General features: G+C 40.1%; 1 protein-coding gene and 1 long non-coding RNA gene across 2 annotated transcripts in view; both read right to left on the reverse strand.

Moving 5' to 3' along the window:
- Positions 1-18,545, reverse strand: part of LOC137251721 (uncharacterized) — a 109,593-nt gene that overhangs the window by 69,799 nt on the left and 21,249 nt on the right. The window lies entirely within an intron of this gene.
- Positions 587-2,386, reverse strand: LOC137253144 (collagenase-like). The gene is made up of 2 exons (XM_067789586.1): positions 2,108-2,386; positions 587-1,975 (listed from the first exon to the last, which is right to left on the reverse strand). The coding sequence occupies exons 1-2, from the start codon at positions 2,374-2,376 to the stop codon at positions 1,393-1,395; spliced, it is 852 nt and encodes a 283-aa protein (XP_067645687.1). The 5' UTR covers positions 2,377-2,386; the 3' UTR covers positions 587-1,392.

Here is an 18,545-nt window from a genome sequence, read left to right on the forward strand (position 1 = left end):
TTCGCAAAGACTTTGCTTTACTCCGAAGTAATCCCCTATTACACTTATAGCGTTTTCTTTTCTGAAAAATGTTCAACGTTTATAGTGCATACAAGGAAGATTTCAACTCATCATATTCACTCATATTAACAGAGTATATGTGGAATGTAAGAGCGAATTGATAGTTTCACAGAGTTGCACTGCCACACCGCCATTTTATACAGTGTAACGCTTTTGCGTTGCGAGCAGGCAACAATTTTCACAAAAAAAAACGAAATATCCCGTAAAGGCGTTGCCTGTTTTTTAGAATAGAACAGCAACCCTTGCGCGGCATACAAAAAGCGTAACACTTTAGCCAGAAAAGAAAACGCTATTAGACTAACACTATTACAATTAATAAGTCGCAAGGATAAACATGTAGTTATGTTGGCGTAGACCTTCGTAGTGAAGTGTGTTCTCACGGTCAACTTTATGCCGCTATTTCAAGAACTGTTTCCCCACACAACCCAAGTTTTCTCATTCCTGGAAATGATAATAAAACAAAGAATGTTATATTTCCGGAAAATTTTAATTAATGAAAAAATTCACCTTTTTTTATGTATTAATTTTTTACGTTCTACAATCCAATGTCGACTGCTGAGTGGAATAGCACCCAATTCAAAATTCTTTTCAAAAACGTCCTACCTGAGAATTTGACTCAAAAATGTCCTACCGCAAAATTTGATTGAAGAACGCCTTATTTCAAAATTTGTTCATCTCGGTATAAATTCAAGCGTTTGAAGTAGAGTAATATTAAACTCAGCAGTCGATTTAGTTAAGTGCCTAATGTTATTTGAATTGTTATTTTTTGCGTTTTGTTTTCTTTCAAAGTGTTCATTAATAAATCGTTTAAAACGCTAACGAATTTAAAAGTGTTTGCATTTCATGTAACAGAGGGTATTATACTATTACCTTCGTAGCAGAAAAAATACGTGACATATGTATGTGTATCTCTTCTCTTAAACTATACCCAAATAGCAAAAACTCAATAGAATTACTTTTTGCGGCGTAACGACGTAAGCCGGGTATTTGCTAGTCTTATATAATTCGAAGTAACATGACTTTTTGTTATGCAAAGGCTTTAGTTCTTTTTAGGGATCCAGGCTTGCATTGATTCATCGTATGAACAAATACGTTTGGACACATACTTTTCATATAAAGTATGAATTATACCATTAAAATATAAAACGTTCTAATTGACGTCCGCATAACGTTGAGGCCAAGTGGCCAAGTTATTTTAGAAGCTATTGCGCACTTAGTACTTAAATTTCGAGAAAAATGTGACTTTTTCGGTTATGCCGAGAATCCAGATATATATGCAAGCGTGCCGTGATGACTCATACTTATAGTTAATAACTTTGAGGTCAATATGTTTTAGAAACACAAGCACTTTTTTTTATTAAGCTCAAGCCCCGTATTTTCTTGAATCCAATCCAAGTAGGAAGTGACACGAGTATGTCCAGCTGGTAAATCATTTTCACAACCATCCTGTGAATGAAAAGATATAATACCAATTTGAAGCTTTGAATTTGCCAACACCAATGGACCACCAGAATCACCATCACAATGTCCAATACGATTGACAGTGGAAGTACACAAAATTCCGGCAACGATATCAGCATATTCTTCAGCACATACTTCGTTCGAGATGACTTTCAAATTGGCAAACTGTAAAACAGGTGAACACGATGTAGCTGTATCAGAGGTATGACCCCATCCAGAAGCCACTACCGTTTTATCTACGTAAGTGGGACAGCATAAAGTACATTTTGGTAGGGACACCGGTTGAATGGCAGCTGAATATGTTACAGCTGGAATTTTTATCAAAGCTATATCATTTATAAAAGTTTCCATATCGTATTCGCGATGACCTTTAATGTCACATTTGTTCACCTCCAGGCGTACAATGGGATCTAACCGAGTGATGCTGCCTAAGTATACGAACCCACCAACAGCACTGAAATTGAAAGGATTGACTAGATCTGATTGCGTATCGACAGTACGTTATTGGGTGATTAACTTATTAATTTATCTTTTCGCCAATTGTCTCACACCCTAAAACATACAGTACATATAATTCAAAACTTACTCTAAAGTACAATGAGCAGCCGTCAGCACCCATTCATTGTTTATTAGAGATCCGCCACAAAAGCACCAAATTTCACCATCAAATAACTCAAAACCAGCTTGATAAGGAAATTGATTAGCAGCAGCCGTTTGACCATTTGATATACGTGGCCTTACAGCTGCCTTTTGCACCATAGAACCCAAGCGTTCACGTTGTGTATTTCTAGATCCACAATTTTCAAACCCCGAGGCGATGCATAGTAGGAGCGACAAAGCTATCAAGAATTTCATGTTGCTGGCGTTGAAGTAAATTTAGACTGACTAAAACATAGGCTATTTTGGTTTATTTGTAGTATAGTTCAATAGCGTACTATGGGATAGTTTGCAATATTTTGTCATAAATGCATATACATATTTCGGCAATTCACAGTAAGTATATGGGTATTTGGCTGCGCAACAAGCGAGATTTTTATTTTCTATCGATTATGGATACTTCGGATAGATTTTAACTCTTCACCTTAACTTATGTTTCAATCGGTCAAGAAAGAACAGAACAGTGGTCTTATATATAAAATTCTCGTGTCACTGTGTTTGTGGTTGTATTCCTTCGAAACGGCATAAGGAGAGCTAGAGAGAAGAAAAACGGTGCAAGGAGAAAGAGACTGAGAAATAGGTAGAGCTAGATGAAGTTAGAATGATGGTGATAGATGGAGCGAGGGAAGAAGGACAGGGAGCTGAAAAGAAAAAAAAGACGAAAAAGAGGGAAGAAAGTTACGCAGAGAGGGGAGCGAATAAAAGGATAAAGAAAAGGAGGAGAGAGTGTGCGGGAGGTTAGATTAGGTTAAAGTGGCCAGTCCATCAGGACTTCACATAGATTGAACGAGTCCGTGGTGTTGCTAGAAGTTTACTTTACGACTAAACTGAAAAACCCTTTCAAAAACCAGGACCTATGTTATAAATTAACTCCGTCCCCTTTGGCAAATACTAGCAGCTTTCTAGGACTTATGCCAATTCCTGCTTCTAAATAAATAAATGTAAGGCGCGATAACCTCCGAAGAGATCTAAGGCCGAGCTTTTCTTCCAATTTGCGTCGTGCTCCTCTTGATTTTCCCTACAAATTGGCCGGACGGGACCTACATGTTTTATGCCGACTCCGAACGGCATCTGCCAGGCAGATGAGTTTTCACTGAGAGCTTTTCATGGCAGAAATACACCCGGAACGCTTGCCAAACACTGCCCGTATAGAACATTTTTTTCTAATTTAAAAACCTTTTTTCTAAAATTTTGATGTTGCTTTGCCCGGGGTGCGAACTCAGGGCATATGGTGTAGTAGCCGGGCACGCTACCATCACACCACGGTGGCCGCCATGACAGCGTTATCACTCCTAAGAGCTGGAGTCTTACCCTGGCAAGCGCAGGGCACGAGCACAAAAAACGTGCACGAGCGTTTCCTTCTCCAACCCACACTTCCTACATCCGCTAGTCTCGTCATGAGACACAGTCCTCTCCTTTTATTGATAGGAGTAACTTTGTTAGTCTAATATTGTAAGACCTATACATGATCTTCGAGGCTTTACAGCCTTGCGGTTGGTTGATCATGTGCAACTCACGCCTTCTCTTAATCTCGCTCAATCTAAATGGGACGACTACGGAGCAATCTTCGAGGCCCTTTTTAGCTAGTTCCTCCGCTTTTTCATTCCTATCTATTCTCATATGCCCTCGAACCCAATATAGATATATATGAATCTCCTTATACCGATTCTTTCCAGGGATGGCTTACAATAGACTAATAGACTTTTTGATGCTGTGTTATGCGAGGTTATTGCCTTAATTACTGATTGGCCGTCAATGTAAACGTTGACACGGCTGCAGTTTAAACTATTTTCTACTGTGTTTCTACTGCTTTGGCTACAGCTCCTACAGCATATCGCAGGGTAAGGCATGAGGTAGGGACATTAATGTGACTGGATTTCTGGAATATCGAAACCATCAATTTAAGGACCGAAGTAGGAGTTGAAAAATGATAGACTTTCACTATCCCCTCTATATTTTTTGTTACACTTGCATGTATGTAGTACATACATATGTATATCTAAATGTATTGAAACGAATTTTGGGATATTCCTGTTAATTATACACTTTCTGCTAACGTTCGAATAGCTGAACTGTCGAATAAAAAACTCAAATATTCAGTATTGCATAATGGTATTTATTTAGACTACTTTGGGTGTGGTACTTCACAATTATACTTTACTAATAGCGTGTTTAAATCAAACTGGTTACTTATTCCTCAGCTTGTGCTGCTTTTATAATCTCCGTTACCTTGCTCGCCCATTTCTCCTAAGGTCTAGTCATTTCACGAACATGTGTTCTAGAACAGTTGCATCTCATGCTTGGTTATTTAGCTATATATATGTATATCTGTAGTTTATGCTTTTTTTCTAACCATATACGTATGTATGTGTGAGTAACAACTTCTGCTCTTAGCTGCCGGCTCTATATATGTATGTGAATGGAATATTCTTTGCTTTAATATGTACATGTACATAAGTGTGGCTGCTTGCTGTTTTTGTTATTGTGATTATTTACTAACAGCATAGTGATGGCATATATGCTATAGTGGTCCGATCTGGTTAGTTCCGACAAATGATTAATTGGTCACCGAAATATATGTACCAGCTGACAAAATTTCATCTAGATGTCTCAAAAATTGAGGGACTAGTTTGCGTTCAAACAGACAGACGGATGGACAGATGGATATGGCTAAATGAACTCAGCTCGTCATCCTGATAATTTCGGTATTATTATTCGATATATTTATTATTCATGAAACTACAATCAATAACAGTCACTTGAACTCGGCAAAATATTTATTTAAGCACAGCTGAAAATTAGACAATGGTACAAATTTGCCTCTAACAAAAAATAAAACTTATAGAATTGAAAATTTTTCAACCCTGCGCCAAATTTTTAAGATCTGGTGATAAAATAACTTTTAAAGGTCTTTTTTTGTAAATATTTATGTCAGATTTGAATATAGCAGACAATTATTTTCATAACATATATGATGAATTTCATATCAAAGGCTGAAAAAAACGTACATTTTGAACCCGACCCCCTCAGAATTTGATGAAATTTTGCATGGGGTTACATCTTACCCACTAAAACACAACTTTATTTTAAGAAATTGCATTTTCGAAAAATTGTGGGCGTGGCAAGGTATCGAAATATCCGAAAATATTAGAAAAATGACGATAATAGGTACTTTTAAAGTGTGATTACTACGGAATGGCTTCACCGATTTCAAAGATATTCATACCATTAGAAAGGTATTGAAATAAGCTTTAAAAAAAATACACTGTAAAAATTTTTAGTACACTGAAAAAAAATTTTTTTTAAATAAAATTTAAAACTGAAAAAACACTTCAAAGATCAAGCGATTTTGAAAAATAAAATTTTATTTTAGAAAAGTTTATTTAATATATATAACATATCTGAAAACTAAAATGGGTTTTTTTTTTTTTTAATTTATTTAAGTAAATGCATCTCTTGGTTACTTTCTGATATTTTGATATCACGCGTAAATGAATCAACCAATTTGTAAAATTTTTATACCGTTAGAAAGGTATTAAAATCACCTTTGAAAACATATACTGTAAAGATTCTATATTACACTAAGAGAAAAAAAATTTTTTTATTTTTTTCTAAATTTTTTTTTTTCAAACTGGGAAAACACTTCAAAGACCAAGCGATTAAAAAAAAATTTTTTTTAGAAAGGTAGATTTAATATATATAACATATCTGAAAACTAGAAGGGTGTTTTTTTTCTTTTTTTTTTTTAATTTATTTAAGTAAATGCATCTCTTGGTTACTTTCTGATATTTTGATATCACGCGTAAACTAATCAACCGATTTCAAAAATGTTTATACCGTTAGAAAGGTATTAAAATCAACTTTGAAAAAATACACTGTAAAAAATTTTTATTCCAGTGTGGTGCACCCCAGCTAACATCAAAACAACGGCTCGAATACTTTACGTACAAGGAAAAGGTCGGCGGCTCAATGTACTTGAGAACATGGAGATATACAAGTTAAAAACATTTGACGGCAGGATAATAAACGAACAAACCAACACTATCTCTGACGAAATATTTGAACCCTTAAAACTAGTTTACAAAAAACAGCACATGCCACAAGGTACAGCAACCAAACACGTAACAATGAACAAGCAAAAACGAAAAATTTACCAAACGGCAAAAATTACCGATTTCTACCTACCTCAACCTACCGCTTAGCTAGGTAGGTAGGTTGAACTGGCCGGTCCATGAGGACCTCACATAGACTGATTGTGTCCGTAGTGTTACCAGAAGTTTGTTTTAACGACCAAACTGAAAAACCCTATCAAAAACCAGGACCTATGTTATAAAATAACTCCGTCCTCTTGGCAAATACTAGAAGCTTCCTAGGACTTAAGCCACTTGCTGCTTCTAGATCTGACAGCTGTATCACTCCTAATAGCTGGAGTCTTAGCCTAGCAAGTGCAGGGCACGAGCACAGAACGTGCTCGATCGTTTCCTCCTCCAACCCGCACTTCCTACACCTGCTATCACTGACCAAGCCTAATTTAAAGGCATGTGACGCCAGAAGGCAGTGTCCAGTCAGAATACCCGTCATGAGTCTACAGTCCTCTCTTTTTAATGATAGAAGCAACTGTGTTAGTCTAAGGTTGTAAGACCTACACATAATCTTCGACACTTTACAGCCCCGCGCTTGAACCCACGCCTTTTATGCTTGGTCGATCATGTGCACCTCTCGCCTTCGCTTAATCTCGCCCAATCTAATTGGGACGTCTACGGAGCAAGCTTCAAGGGATGCGCCCTTTTTAGCTAATTCGTCCGCTTTTTCATTCCCATCTATTCCCATATGCCCTGGGACCCAATATAGATGTATGCTTCTCCCTGTCCCGATTCTCTCCAGAGACTGCTTACACTCTAACACGCATTTAGATGCTGTGCTATGCGAGATTATTGCCTTAATTGCTGCTTGACTGTCAATATAAAAGTTAACACGGTTGCAGCTTAAGCTATTCTCTTCCAGGGTTTCTACTGCTTTGGTTACGGCTAATATTTCCGCTTGGAAAACGCTACAGTAATCCGGCAGCCTGTAGGATCTGCTTAATTCCGGATCAGCGCAGTATACCGCAGACCCTACTCCTTCCACTATTTTGGAACCATCGGTGTACACATGTATCGCCTCGTCCGCCATTTGCGCACCCTTGCGCCAACCGTCCACCTCTATTGTGGCCTTAAGATCTCCCTCAAAGTGCAGGTAGGGAATCATGTAGTCTGTTCGTCTTGTGACTGAGGACGCTATACTACTATGGCCATATGGTCGGCGCTCAAGCTGCCCCGAAGCATCGAGCCTGGTTGCGGTCGTTAACGATTTGTTCTTTGCTACCAGGTCTACAGGTGGAATGTGCAGAATGGCATACAGTGCAGCCGTCGGGGTTGTTTTCAGGGCTCCTGTAATGCAAAGCATCGATAGTCTGCATACCCCCTCTAATTTTTTGAGGTATGTTGTTTTTTGTGTGGCTTTCCACCAAACAAGAACTCCATAGTATAGAATAGGGCTTACAATCGCTGTAAAAACCCAATGAGAAAGAGAGGGCGATAGGCCCCACGTACACCCCAGCATTCTTTTACATGCATAGAGTGCCGTTGAGGCCTTCTTGACCCTCTCCTCCACGTTGAGCTTCCATGACAGCTTACTGTCTAGGATGATTCCTAGATATTTTGTGCAAGGTTTCTCCTGTAAGGTCACCGCTCCTAACTTAGGCCTGGTCCAATTTGGGACCTTGTACCTCTTTGTAAACAAGACCATATCCGTCTTCTCCGCATTGACTTTCAGCCCGACATTAGATTCCCAGGTATGAATATCCCGAAGCGCCCGATCCATCAAAGAACTAATCGTTGGAAGGCATTTTCCACTTATGACAATTGCAACGTCATCTGCGTAAGCCGTAAGTTTTACGGGTCCCTCATCGAATTGCCTGAGCAGTTGGTTGATGACCAGTGTCCACAGCAGAGGTGATAGCACCCCTCCCTGCGGCGTGCCCCTGTCCACTGATTTCGTGGCCTCGTACAATCCCCATTGTGATGTAATCTTCCTGCAATTTAACATGCAGCCGATCCATCTGATTAAGGCAGGATGTACTTTAATGTAATTAAGTACCGCTTAGCTAACAAGCGGTATGTCTAGATACCTACAAAAACAACCCTTGGAAAAGGTAACAATTCGAACGTATCAATACCGCGCACACACACACGGATATTAACGTTACCTACCACGGACACATAGATTGACATTACCTGCCACAGCACCCATGGACTATAAAAAACAACATAACGGATAGACACAGACCAGAACGAAACTAGGCATTGATATGGAATCAACTAATAAATACAGATGTGTGCAGCTATCAAGAAAATGTTCCTCTCAACTTCGAAAAATTAGCTTAAACGAAGCAGCGCTGATATCTGAGCATTTTCCAGCAGTCTCCGACATTCATCGTTGCCGTATTTGCGAAAGTTGTCGCTTTAAACTTAAGGATGCTATCAAGATTGCTGATAATCAGCGTTCTACTGAAACGGAAAGTGAAGAGGCACAAGAAATCTTGACTAGCGGTGAATTGTCTCAAGAATATAAGGAAGTTCCAACGATCCATCTGATTAAAGCAGGATGTACTTTAATGTAATTAAGTACCGCTTAGCTAACAAGCGGTATGTCTAGATACCTACAAAAACAACCCTTGGAAAAGGTAACAATTCGAACGTATCAATACCGCGCACACACACACGGATATTAACGTTACCTACCACGGACACATAGATTGACATTACCTGCCACAGCACCCATGGACTATAAAAAACAACACAACGGATAGACACAGACCAGAACGAAACTAGGCATTGATATGGAATCAACTAATAAATACAGATGTGTGCAGCTATCAAGAAAATGTTCCTCTCAACTTCGAAAAATTAGCTTAAACGAAGCAGCGCTGATATCTGAGCATTTTCCAGCAGTCTCCGACATTCATCGTTGCCGTATTTGCGAAAGTTGTCGCTTTAAACTTAAGGATGCTATCAAGATTGCTGATAATTAGCGTTCTACTGAAACGGAAAGTGAAGAGGCACAAGAAATCTTGACTAGCGGTGAATTGTCTCAAGAATATAAGGAAGTTCCAACATGCAGCAGCTATACTAAATCACTCGAACGCAACGAACTCGTCGACAATATAAATAAGCATGTTATTCCTCATCTTGGAAGCCATCCATCGCCAATGAAGCGAAAATATTTAGAAAGGGATTCATACTGCAAAAAAAAAACAGCAAATTGCGCAAAGTATTTCGGATTCACTTGGAGGTAGTTCACTGTCAACTTTATCAGAAGACCTAAAGAAGATCAAAGCTTACTACGAACAAATTTTGGAGAACATGAAATATCAAATCGAAAACTGCTCAAATAATTTGGATAAGCAAAAAATATTAATAACAAAAAATAAAATAACCAAACAAGATAAGTCAAAAAATATTATCTCTATTACCAAACACCATGACATCTAAGGAAATTAAAGACATTTTTGGGCATGATTTATCTTACGAATTGATAAAAATTAGCAAAGATATACAAAACAAGTAAGGAAGGTTAAGTTCGGGTGTTACCGAACATTACATACTCAGTTGAGAGCTATGGTGACAACATAAGGGAAAATAACCATGTAGGAAAATGAACCGAGGGAAACCCTGGAATGTGTTTGTATGACATGCGTATCAAAAGAAAGGCATTAAAGAGTATTTTATAAGGGAGTGGGCCATAGTTCTACAGGTGGACGCCATTTAGGGATATAGCCATAAAGGTGGATCAGCGTTGACTCTAGAATGCGTTTGTACGATATGGGTATCAAATGAAAGGTGTTAATGAGTATTTTAAAAGGGAGTAATCCTTAGTTCCATAGGTGGACGCCGTTTCGAGATATCGCCATAAAGGTGGACCAGGGGTGACCCTAGAATTTGTTTGTACAATATGGGTATCAAAAGAAAGGTGTTAATGAGTATTTTAAAAGGGAGTAATCCTTAGTTCCATAGGTAGACGCCGTTTCGAGATATCGCCATAAAGGTGGACCAGGGGTGACCCTAGAATTTGTTTGTACAATATGGGCATCAAACGAAAGGTGTTAATGAGTATTTTAAAAGGGAGTGGGCCTTAGTTCTATAGGTGGACGCCGTTTCGAAATATCGCCACAAAGGTGGACCAGGGGTGACTCTAGAATGTGTTTGTACGATATGGGTATCAAATGAAAGGTATTAATGAGGGTTTTAAAAGGGAGTGGTGGTTGTTGTATAGATGGTCGCATTTTCGAGATATCGCCATAAAGGTGGACCAGGGGTGACCCTAGAATTTGTTTGTACAATATGGGTATCAAAAGAAAGGTGTTAATGAGTATTTTAAAAGGGAGTAATCCTTAGTTCCATAGGTGGACGCCGTTTCGAGATATCGCCATAAAGGTGGAGCAGGGGTGACCCTAGAATTTGTTTGTACAATATGGGTATCAAAAGAAAGGTGTTAATGAGTTTTTTAAAAGGGAGTAATCCTTAGTTCCATAGGTGGACACCGTTTTGAGATATCGCCATAAAGGTGGGCCAGGGGTGACTCTAGAATTCGTTTGTGCAATATGGGTATCAAACGAAAGGAGTTAATGAGTATTTTAAAAGGGAGTGGGCCTTAGTTCTATAGGTGGACGCCTTTTCGAGGTATCGCAATAAAGGTGGACCAGGGGTGACTCTAGACTTTGTTTGTGCAATATGGGTATCAAATGAAAGGTGTTAATGAGTATTTTAAAAGGGAGTAATCCTTAGTTCCATAGGTGGACGCCGTTTCGAGATATCGCCATAAAGGTGGAGCAGGGGTGACCCTAGAATTTGTTTGTACAATATGGGTATCAAAGGAAAGGTGTTAATGAGTTTTTTAAAAGGGAGTAATCCTTAGTTCCATAGGTGGACGCCGTTTCGAGATATCGCCATAAAGGTGGGCCAGGGGTGACTCAAGAATTCGTTTGTGCAATATGGGTATCAAATGAAAGGTGTTAATGAGTATTTTTAAAAGGGAGTGGGCCTTCGTTCTATAGGTGTTCGCCTTTTCGAGATATCGCCATAAAGGTGGACCAGGGGTGACTTTAGAATATGTTTGTACGATATGGGTATCAAATGAAAGGTGTTAATGAGTATTTTAAAAGGGCGTGGGGCTTAGTTCTATAGGTGGACGCATTTTCGAGATAACGCCATAAAGGTGGACCAGGGGTGACTCTAGATGAATTTGTACGATATGGGTATCAAATTAAAGGTATTAATGAGAGTTTTAAAAGGGAGTGGTGGTAGTTGTATATGTGAAGGCGTTTTCCAGATATCGACCAAAATATGGACCAGGGTGGCCCAGAACATTATCTGTTGGATACCGCTAATTTATTTATATATGTAAACCTGCCAAGATTTTAAGGGTTTTTTTATTTCGCCCTGCAGAACTTTTTCATTTTCTTCTACTTAATATGGTAGGTGTCACAACCATTTTATAAAGTTTTTTCTGAAGTTATATTTCGCGTCAATAAAACAATCCAATTACCTTCTCATGTTTCATCCCTTTTTTCGTATTTGGCATAGAATTATGGCATTTTTTTCATTTTTCGTAATTTTCGATATCGAAAAAGTGGGCGTGGTCATAGTCTGATTTCGTTCATTTTTCATACCAAGATAAAGTGAGTTCAAGTAAGCACGTGAACTAAGTTCATTAAAGATATGTCGATTTTTGCTGAAGTTATCGTGTTAACGGCCATGCGGAAGGACAGACGAACGACTGTGTATAAAAACTGCGCGTGGCATTAACCGATTCCGCCCATTTTCACAGAAAACAGTTAACGTCATAAAATCTATGCCCCTACCAAATTTTAAAAGGATTGGTTAATTTTTATTCGACTTATGGCGTTAAAAGTATCCTAGACAAATTAAATGAAAAAGGGCGGAGCCACGCCCATTTTGAAATTTTCTTTTATTTTTGTATTTTGTTACACCACATCATTACTGGAGTTGAATGTTGACATAATTTACTTATATACTGTAAAGATATTAAATTTTTTGTTAAAATTTTACTTTAAAAAAAATTTTTTTTTAAAAGTGGGCGTGGTCCTTCTCCGATTTTGCTAATTTTTATTAAACGTACATATAGTAATAGGAGTAATGTTCCTGCCAAATTTCATCATGATATCTTCAACGACTGCCAAATTACAGCTTGCAAAATTTTAAATTACCTTCTTTTAAAAGTGGGCGGTGCCAAGGCCATTGTCCAAATTTTTACTAATTTTCTATTCTGCGTCATAAGTTCAACTCACCTACCAAGTTTCGTCGCTTTATCTGTCTTTTGTAATGAATTATCGCACTTTTTCGGTTTTTCGAAATTTTCGATATCGAAAAAGTGGGCGTGGTTATAGTCCGATATCGTTCATTTTAAATAGCAATCTGAGATGAGTGCTCAGGAACCTACATACCAAATTTCATCAAGATACCTCAAAATTTACTCAAGTTATCGTGTTAACGGACGGACGGACATGGCTCAATCAAATTTTTTTTCGATCCTGATTATTTTGATATATGCAAGTCTATATCTATTTCGATTCCTTTATATATGTACAACCAACCGTTATCCAATCAAACTTAATATACTCTGTGAGCTCTGCTCAGCTGAGTATAAAAATAAAACAAAGTTTTCGGACGTCAAACGCTCTAGCATGGACAGGCGTAGTTTACCTGAACAAACTAGTAAGTAAGCAAATATTCCGAAAGTCAGCAGTATGAGCTGCGCAAAGTTGTATATTAAATCTAAATAAATAAAAATAAAAAATTAACTTTATCAAGTGTATGTCTATTTATTGTGCGTGTCTGAAAAATTTGATAATACAATTCTTGTTCGAATCTATTAGAATACTTAGTTATAGTATCTGTATCTGTATAACTTCCAAAGTATAGCTAGGTACCATTTTTGTCACACAATAATAGCAAAATAAAAAAAAAGTTAACAAGAGACGGTTTTACTTATAAATTTTTTTAAAAGAAAAAAACACCATTCTAGTTTTTATATTAAATCGACCTTTCCAAAAAAAATTTTTTTTAAATCGCTTGGTCTTTGAAGTGTTTTCCCAGTTTGAAAAAAAATGTAGGAAAACATTAAAATTTTTTTTCAGTGTAATATAGAATCTTTACAGTATATGTTTTCAAAGGTGATTTTAATACCTTTCTAACGGTATAAAAAATTTTCAAATTGGTTGATTAATTTACGCGTGATATCCAAATATGAGAAAGTAACCAAGAGATGCATTTACTTAAAAAAATTAAAAAAAAAAAAACCCGATTTTAGTTTTCAGATATGTTATATATATTAAATAGACCTTTCTAAAATAAAATTTTATTTTTCAAAATCGCTTGATCTTTGAAGTGTTTTTTCAGTTTTAAATTATATTAAAAAAAAAAAAATTTTTCAGTGTACTAAAAATTTTTACAGTGTATTTTTTTGAAAGCTTATTTCAATACCTTTCTAATGGTATGAATATCTTTGAAATCGGTAAAGTCATTCCGTAGTTATCACACTTTAAAGGTACCTATTATCGTAATTTTTCTAATATTTTCGGATATTTCGATACCTTGCCACGCCCACAATTTTTCGAAAATGCAATTTCTAAAAATGAGGTTGTGTTTGGGTGGGTAAGATGTTACCCCATGCAAAATTTCATCAAATTCTGAGGGGGTCGGGTTCAACGCATATTGGATTTGATATGAAATTCATCATATATACATGTACTAGCCTTTACCCGCGGCCCCGTCCGCAAGGAGAAAATAAAATATATGTGCTATTCACGTTAGCCTGCTTATCAAGTTGTCTGTTTAAAAATTTTTTCTGTCAATGTATTTTATTTTTTAATACAGTAAAAAAAAGAACTAACTGCTGATGGGCACGCTTACATGAATAGTACAATACACTTTTTTCGAATTAAAAAAAATACATTTTGTTTCTAAGTTAAATTAATTGATATGACAGGGGTGAAAGAATTGCTACTCATAGAACAAAGGAGTGAAACTACAATTAGCTAAAACCAAAAAGAAGTTTTTAAATGAAAGCAGTGTTGCTTTTTCGGGTATTTAGTTGGTTAAAATATTACATAAATTTTAATTATAGTTGTAATAGTTCGTTACAGGATTCATTTAAAAATAGAACGAAAAAGCTGTGATATATTAAAGATAAAACATACCGAATTTTAATTACGAATAATTTGCCGTAAATCCACGGCCATGTGTGCTGAATTACCGGTTTCGAAGAGACCTAAAATGATCCCGGAAGTGTCCCTAAATGACACCAAATAGTCACGAAATGATGCCGACGGGATCCTGGACAAATCTCGAAAACTATCCAGAAATGATGCCGGAAGGGTCCCAAAATAATCCCGAAGTAGTCAAGAAAAGTCCCGAAATGACCCTGACGGGATTCCGGACGGATCCCGAAAACCATCCAGATTTGATTCCTGAACGGTCCGCAAATGATCCCGATATAGTCCGAAAAAGTCCCGAAAAAACTCTGACGGGATCCCGGACAAATCCCGAAAATCGCCCGGAAATTATCCCGGAGGAGTCCCAAAATGATTCCGAAATAGTAGTCACGAAAAAGGCCCGAAATGACCCTGACGGGATCCCGAAAACCATCCAGAAATGACTCTGGAGGGATCCCCAAATGATCCCGGAAAAGTCCACAAACCATCCAGAATTGATCTCTGAAGGTTCCGCAAATGATCCCGAAATAGTCCCGAAAGTCACGAAAAACTCAGACCCATCTCGAAAATCATGAAGAAATTATCCTGGAAGGGTCCCAAAATTACCCCGAAATAACTCTGACGGGATCCCGGACAGATCCCGAAAATCATCCAGAACTGAGCTCTGAAACGTCCCCAAATAATCCAGAAATAGTCCGGAAAAAGTCCCGAAAAAACTCTCTCGGGATCCCGGACAGATCCCGAAAATCACCCAGAAATTATGCCGGAGGGGTCCCAAAATGATTCCGAAATAGTCCCGAAAAAGTCCCGAAATGACCTTGAGGGGATCCCAGACCGATACCGAAAACCATCCAGAATTGATCTCTAAAGGGTCCGCAATTTATCCCAGATAAAGTCGCGAAAAAACTACGAAGGGATCCCGAACAGATCCCGAAAATCATAGAGAAATTATCCCGGAAGGGTCCCAAAATGATCCCGAAATAGTCCCGAAAAGGCGCGAAATAACCCTGACGGGATCCCGGACGGATCCCGAAAACCACCCAGAAATGATCTTTAAGGGCAACTGATCCCGAAATAGTCGTGAAAAAGTTCCGAAATTACCCCGACGGGATCCCGAAAACCATCCAGAAATTATCCCTGAAGGATCCCCAAATGATCCAAGAACAGTCTCGAAACTCCCTGACATTTTCCCGAAAAAGTAAAAAAATAAACCCGACGGGATCTCGGACGGATCCCGAAAACGATCCAGAAATGATGCCGGAAGGGACCCCAAATGATCCCGAAAAATTCCCGAAATTCCCCCGATGGGATCCCGGACCATCCAGAAATGATGCCGGTTGATACCCCAAAATGATCCCGAAATAGGCCAGAAATGACCACGTCGGGATCCCGGACGGATCCCCAAAAGTATACAGAAATGATGCTGGAAGGTGAAATGATCCCCTTAAAGAAAGATGAAAAATGAAATGATCCCCTTATACATAGTTCCGAAATGATCCTGACGGGATTCCCGACGGATCCCGGAAATTATCCAGAAATGATGCCGGAAAGGTTCCCAAGTTATCACAAAATAGTCCCGAAATTACCCTGACGGTATCCCGGACGGATCACGAAAACCATCCGGAAATGATGGCGAAAGGGTCCCCAAATGATCCCGCATTACTCGCGGGTTCCGAAATGACCCTGACGGGATCCCCGAAGGATCCCGGAAACTATCCAGAAATGATGCCGGAAAGGTTCCCAAGTTATCCCAAATAGTCCCGAAATTACCCTGACGGTATCCCGGACGGATACCGAAAACCATATAGAAAAGTGGCCGGAAGATACCCCAAATGATCCCGACAAAGTCCTGAAATGACCCAGACGGGATCCCGGACGAATCCCGAAAACTATCCATCTAGGTACCCCAAATGATCCCGGAGGAGACCCCAAATGATCCCGCTAAAGTCCCAAAATGACCCCGACAGGGTCCCGGACGGATCCCGTAAACCATCCAGAAATGATGCCGGAAGAGACCCCAAATGATCTCGCAAAAGTCCCAAAATAACCCCGACAGGATCCCGGACGGACTCGTAAACCATCCAGAAATGATGCCGGAAGAGACCCCAAATGATCCCGCAAAAGTCCCAAAATGACCCCGACAGGATCCCGGACGGATCCCGAAAACCATCCAGAAATGATGCCGGGAGAGACCCCAAATTATCCCGCAAAAGTCCCAAAATGACCCCGACAGGATCCCGGACGGATCCCGTAAACCATCCAGAAATGATGCCGGAAGAGAACCCAAATGATCCCGCAAAAGGCCCAAAATGACCCCGACAGGATCCCGGACGGATCCCGTAAACCATCCAGAAATGATGCCGGAAGAGACCCCAAATGAACCCGCAAAAGTCCCAAAATGACCCCGACAGGATCCCGGACGGATCCCGAAAACCATACAGAAATGATGCCGGAAGAGACCCCAAATGATCCCGCAAAAGTCTCAAAATGACCCCGACAGGATCCCGGACGTATCCTGTAAACCATCCAGAAATGATGCCGGAAGAGACCCCAAATGATCCCGCAAAAGTCCCAAAATGACCCCACAGGATCCCGGACGGATCCCGAAAACCATCCAGAAATGATGCCGGAAGAGACCCCAAATGATCCCGCAAAAGTCCCAAAATGACCCCGATAGGATCCCAGACGGATCCCGAAAACCATCCAGAAATGATGCCGGAATGGACCCCAAATGGACCCGAAATGACACCGACGGGATCCCGGACGGATACCGAAAACCATCCAGAAATGATGCCGGCAGGTACCCCAAATTATACCGAAATAGTCCCGAAATGGCCCTGACGGGATCGCGGACGGATTCCGAAAACCATCCAGAAATGATGCCGATAAGGTCCCCAAATGATCCTGTATTAGTCGAGAAAAAATTCCGAAATGACTCCGACGGGATCCCGGACGGATCCCGAAAACCATCTAGAATTGATACCGGAAGGTACCCCAAATGATGCCGAAATAGTCCCGAAATGACATCGACGGGATCCCGGACGGATCCCGAAAACCATCCAGAAATGATGCCGGAGGAGACCCCAAATGATCCCGCTAAAGACCCAAAATGACCCCGACAGGGTCCCGGACGGATCCCGTAAACCATCCAGAAATGATGCCGGAAGAGACCCCAAGTTATCCCGCAAAAGTCCCAAAATGACCCCGACAGGATCCCGGACGGATCCCGTAAACCATCCAGAAATGATGTCGGAAGAGACCCCAAATGATCCCGCAAAAGTCCCAAAATGACCCCGACAGGATCCCGGACGGATCCCGAAAACCATCCAGAAATGATGCCGGGAGAGACCCCAAATGATCCCGCAAAAGTCCCAAAATAACCCCGACAGGATCCCGGACGGATCCCGTAAACCATCCAGAAATGATACCGGAGGAGACCCCAAATGATCCCGCTAAAGTCCCAAAATGACCCCGACAGGGTCCCGGACGGATCCCGTAAACCATCCAGAAATGATGCCGGAAGAGACCCCAAATGATCCCGCAAAAATCCCAAAATGACCCCGACAGGATCCCGGACGGATCCCGTAAACCATCCAGAAATGATGCCGGAGGAGACCCCAAATGATCCCGCAAAAGTCTCAAAATGACCCCGACAGGATCCCGGACGGATCCCGAAAACCATCCAGAAATGATGCTGGAAGAGACCCCAACTGATCCCGCAAAAGTCCCAAAATGACCCCGACAGGATCCCGGACAGATCCCGTAAACGATCCAGAAATGATGCCGGAGGAGACCCCAAATGATCCCGCTAAAGTCCCAAAATTACCCCGACAGGGTCCCGGACGTAGCCCGTAAACCATCCAGAAATGATGCCGGAAGAGACCCCAAATGATCCCGCAAAAGACCCAAAATGACCCCGACAGGATCCCGGACGGATCCCGTAAACCATCCAGAAATGATGCCGGAAGAGACCCCAAATGATCCCGCAAAAGTCCCAAAATGACGCCGACGGGATCCCGGACGGATCCCATAAACCATCCAGAAATGATGCCGGAAGAGACCCCAAATGATCCCGCAAAAGTCCCAAAATGAC

This window comes from Eurosta solidaginis, chromosome 5 (genome assembly GCF_040869045.1).
Source record: "Eurosta solidaginis isolate ZX-2024a chromosome 5, ASM4086904v1, whole genome shotgun sequence".
Taxonomy (NCBI): domain Eukaryota; kingdom Metazoa; phylum Arthropoda; class Insecta; order Diptera; family Tephritidae; genus Eurosta; species Eurosta solidaginis.

Bases quoted from the DNA above. Each gene is read 5' to 3' on its own strand.
- LOC137253144 (XM_067789586.1), bottom strand. From the start codon at position 2,376: ATGAAATTCTTGATAGCTTTGTCGCTCCTACTATGCATCGCCTCGGGG. The intron at 1,976-2,107 runs GTAAGTTTTGAA...TTTCAATTTCAG, and splicing joins GCTGCTCATTGTACTTTAGA to TGCTGTTGGTGGGTTCGTAT.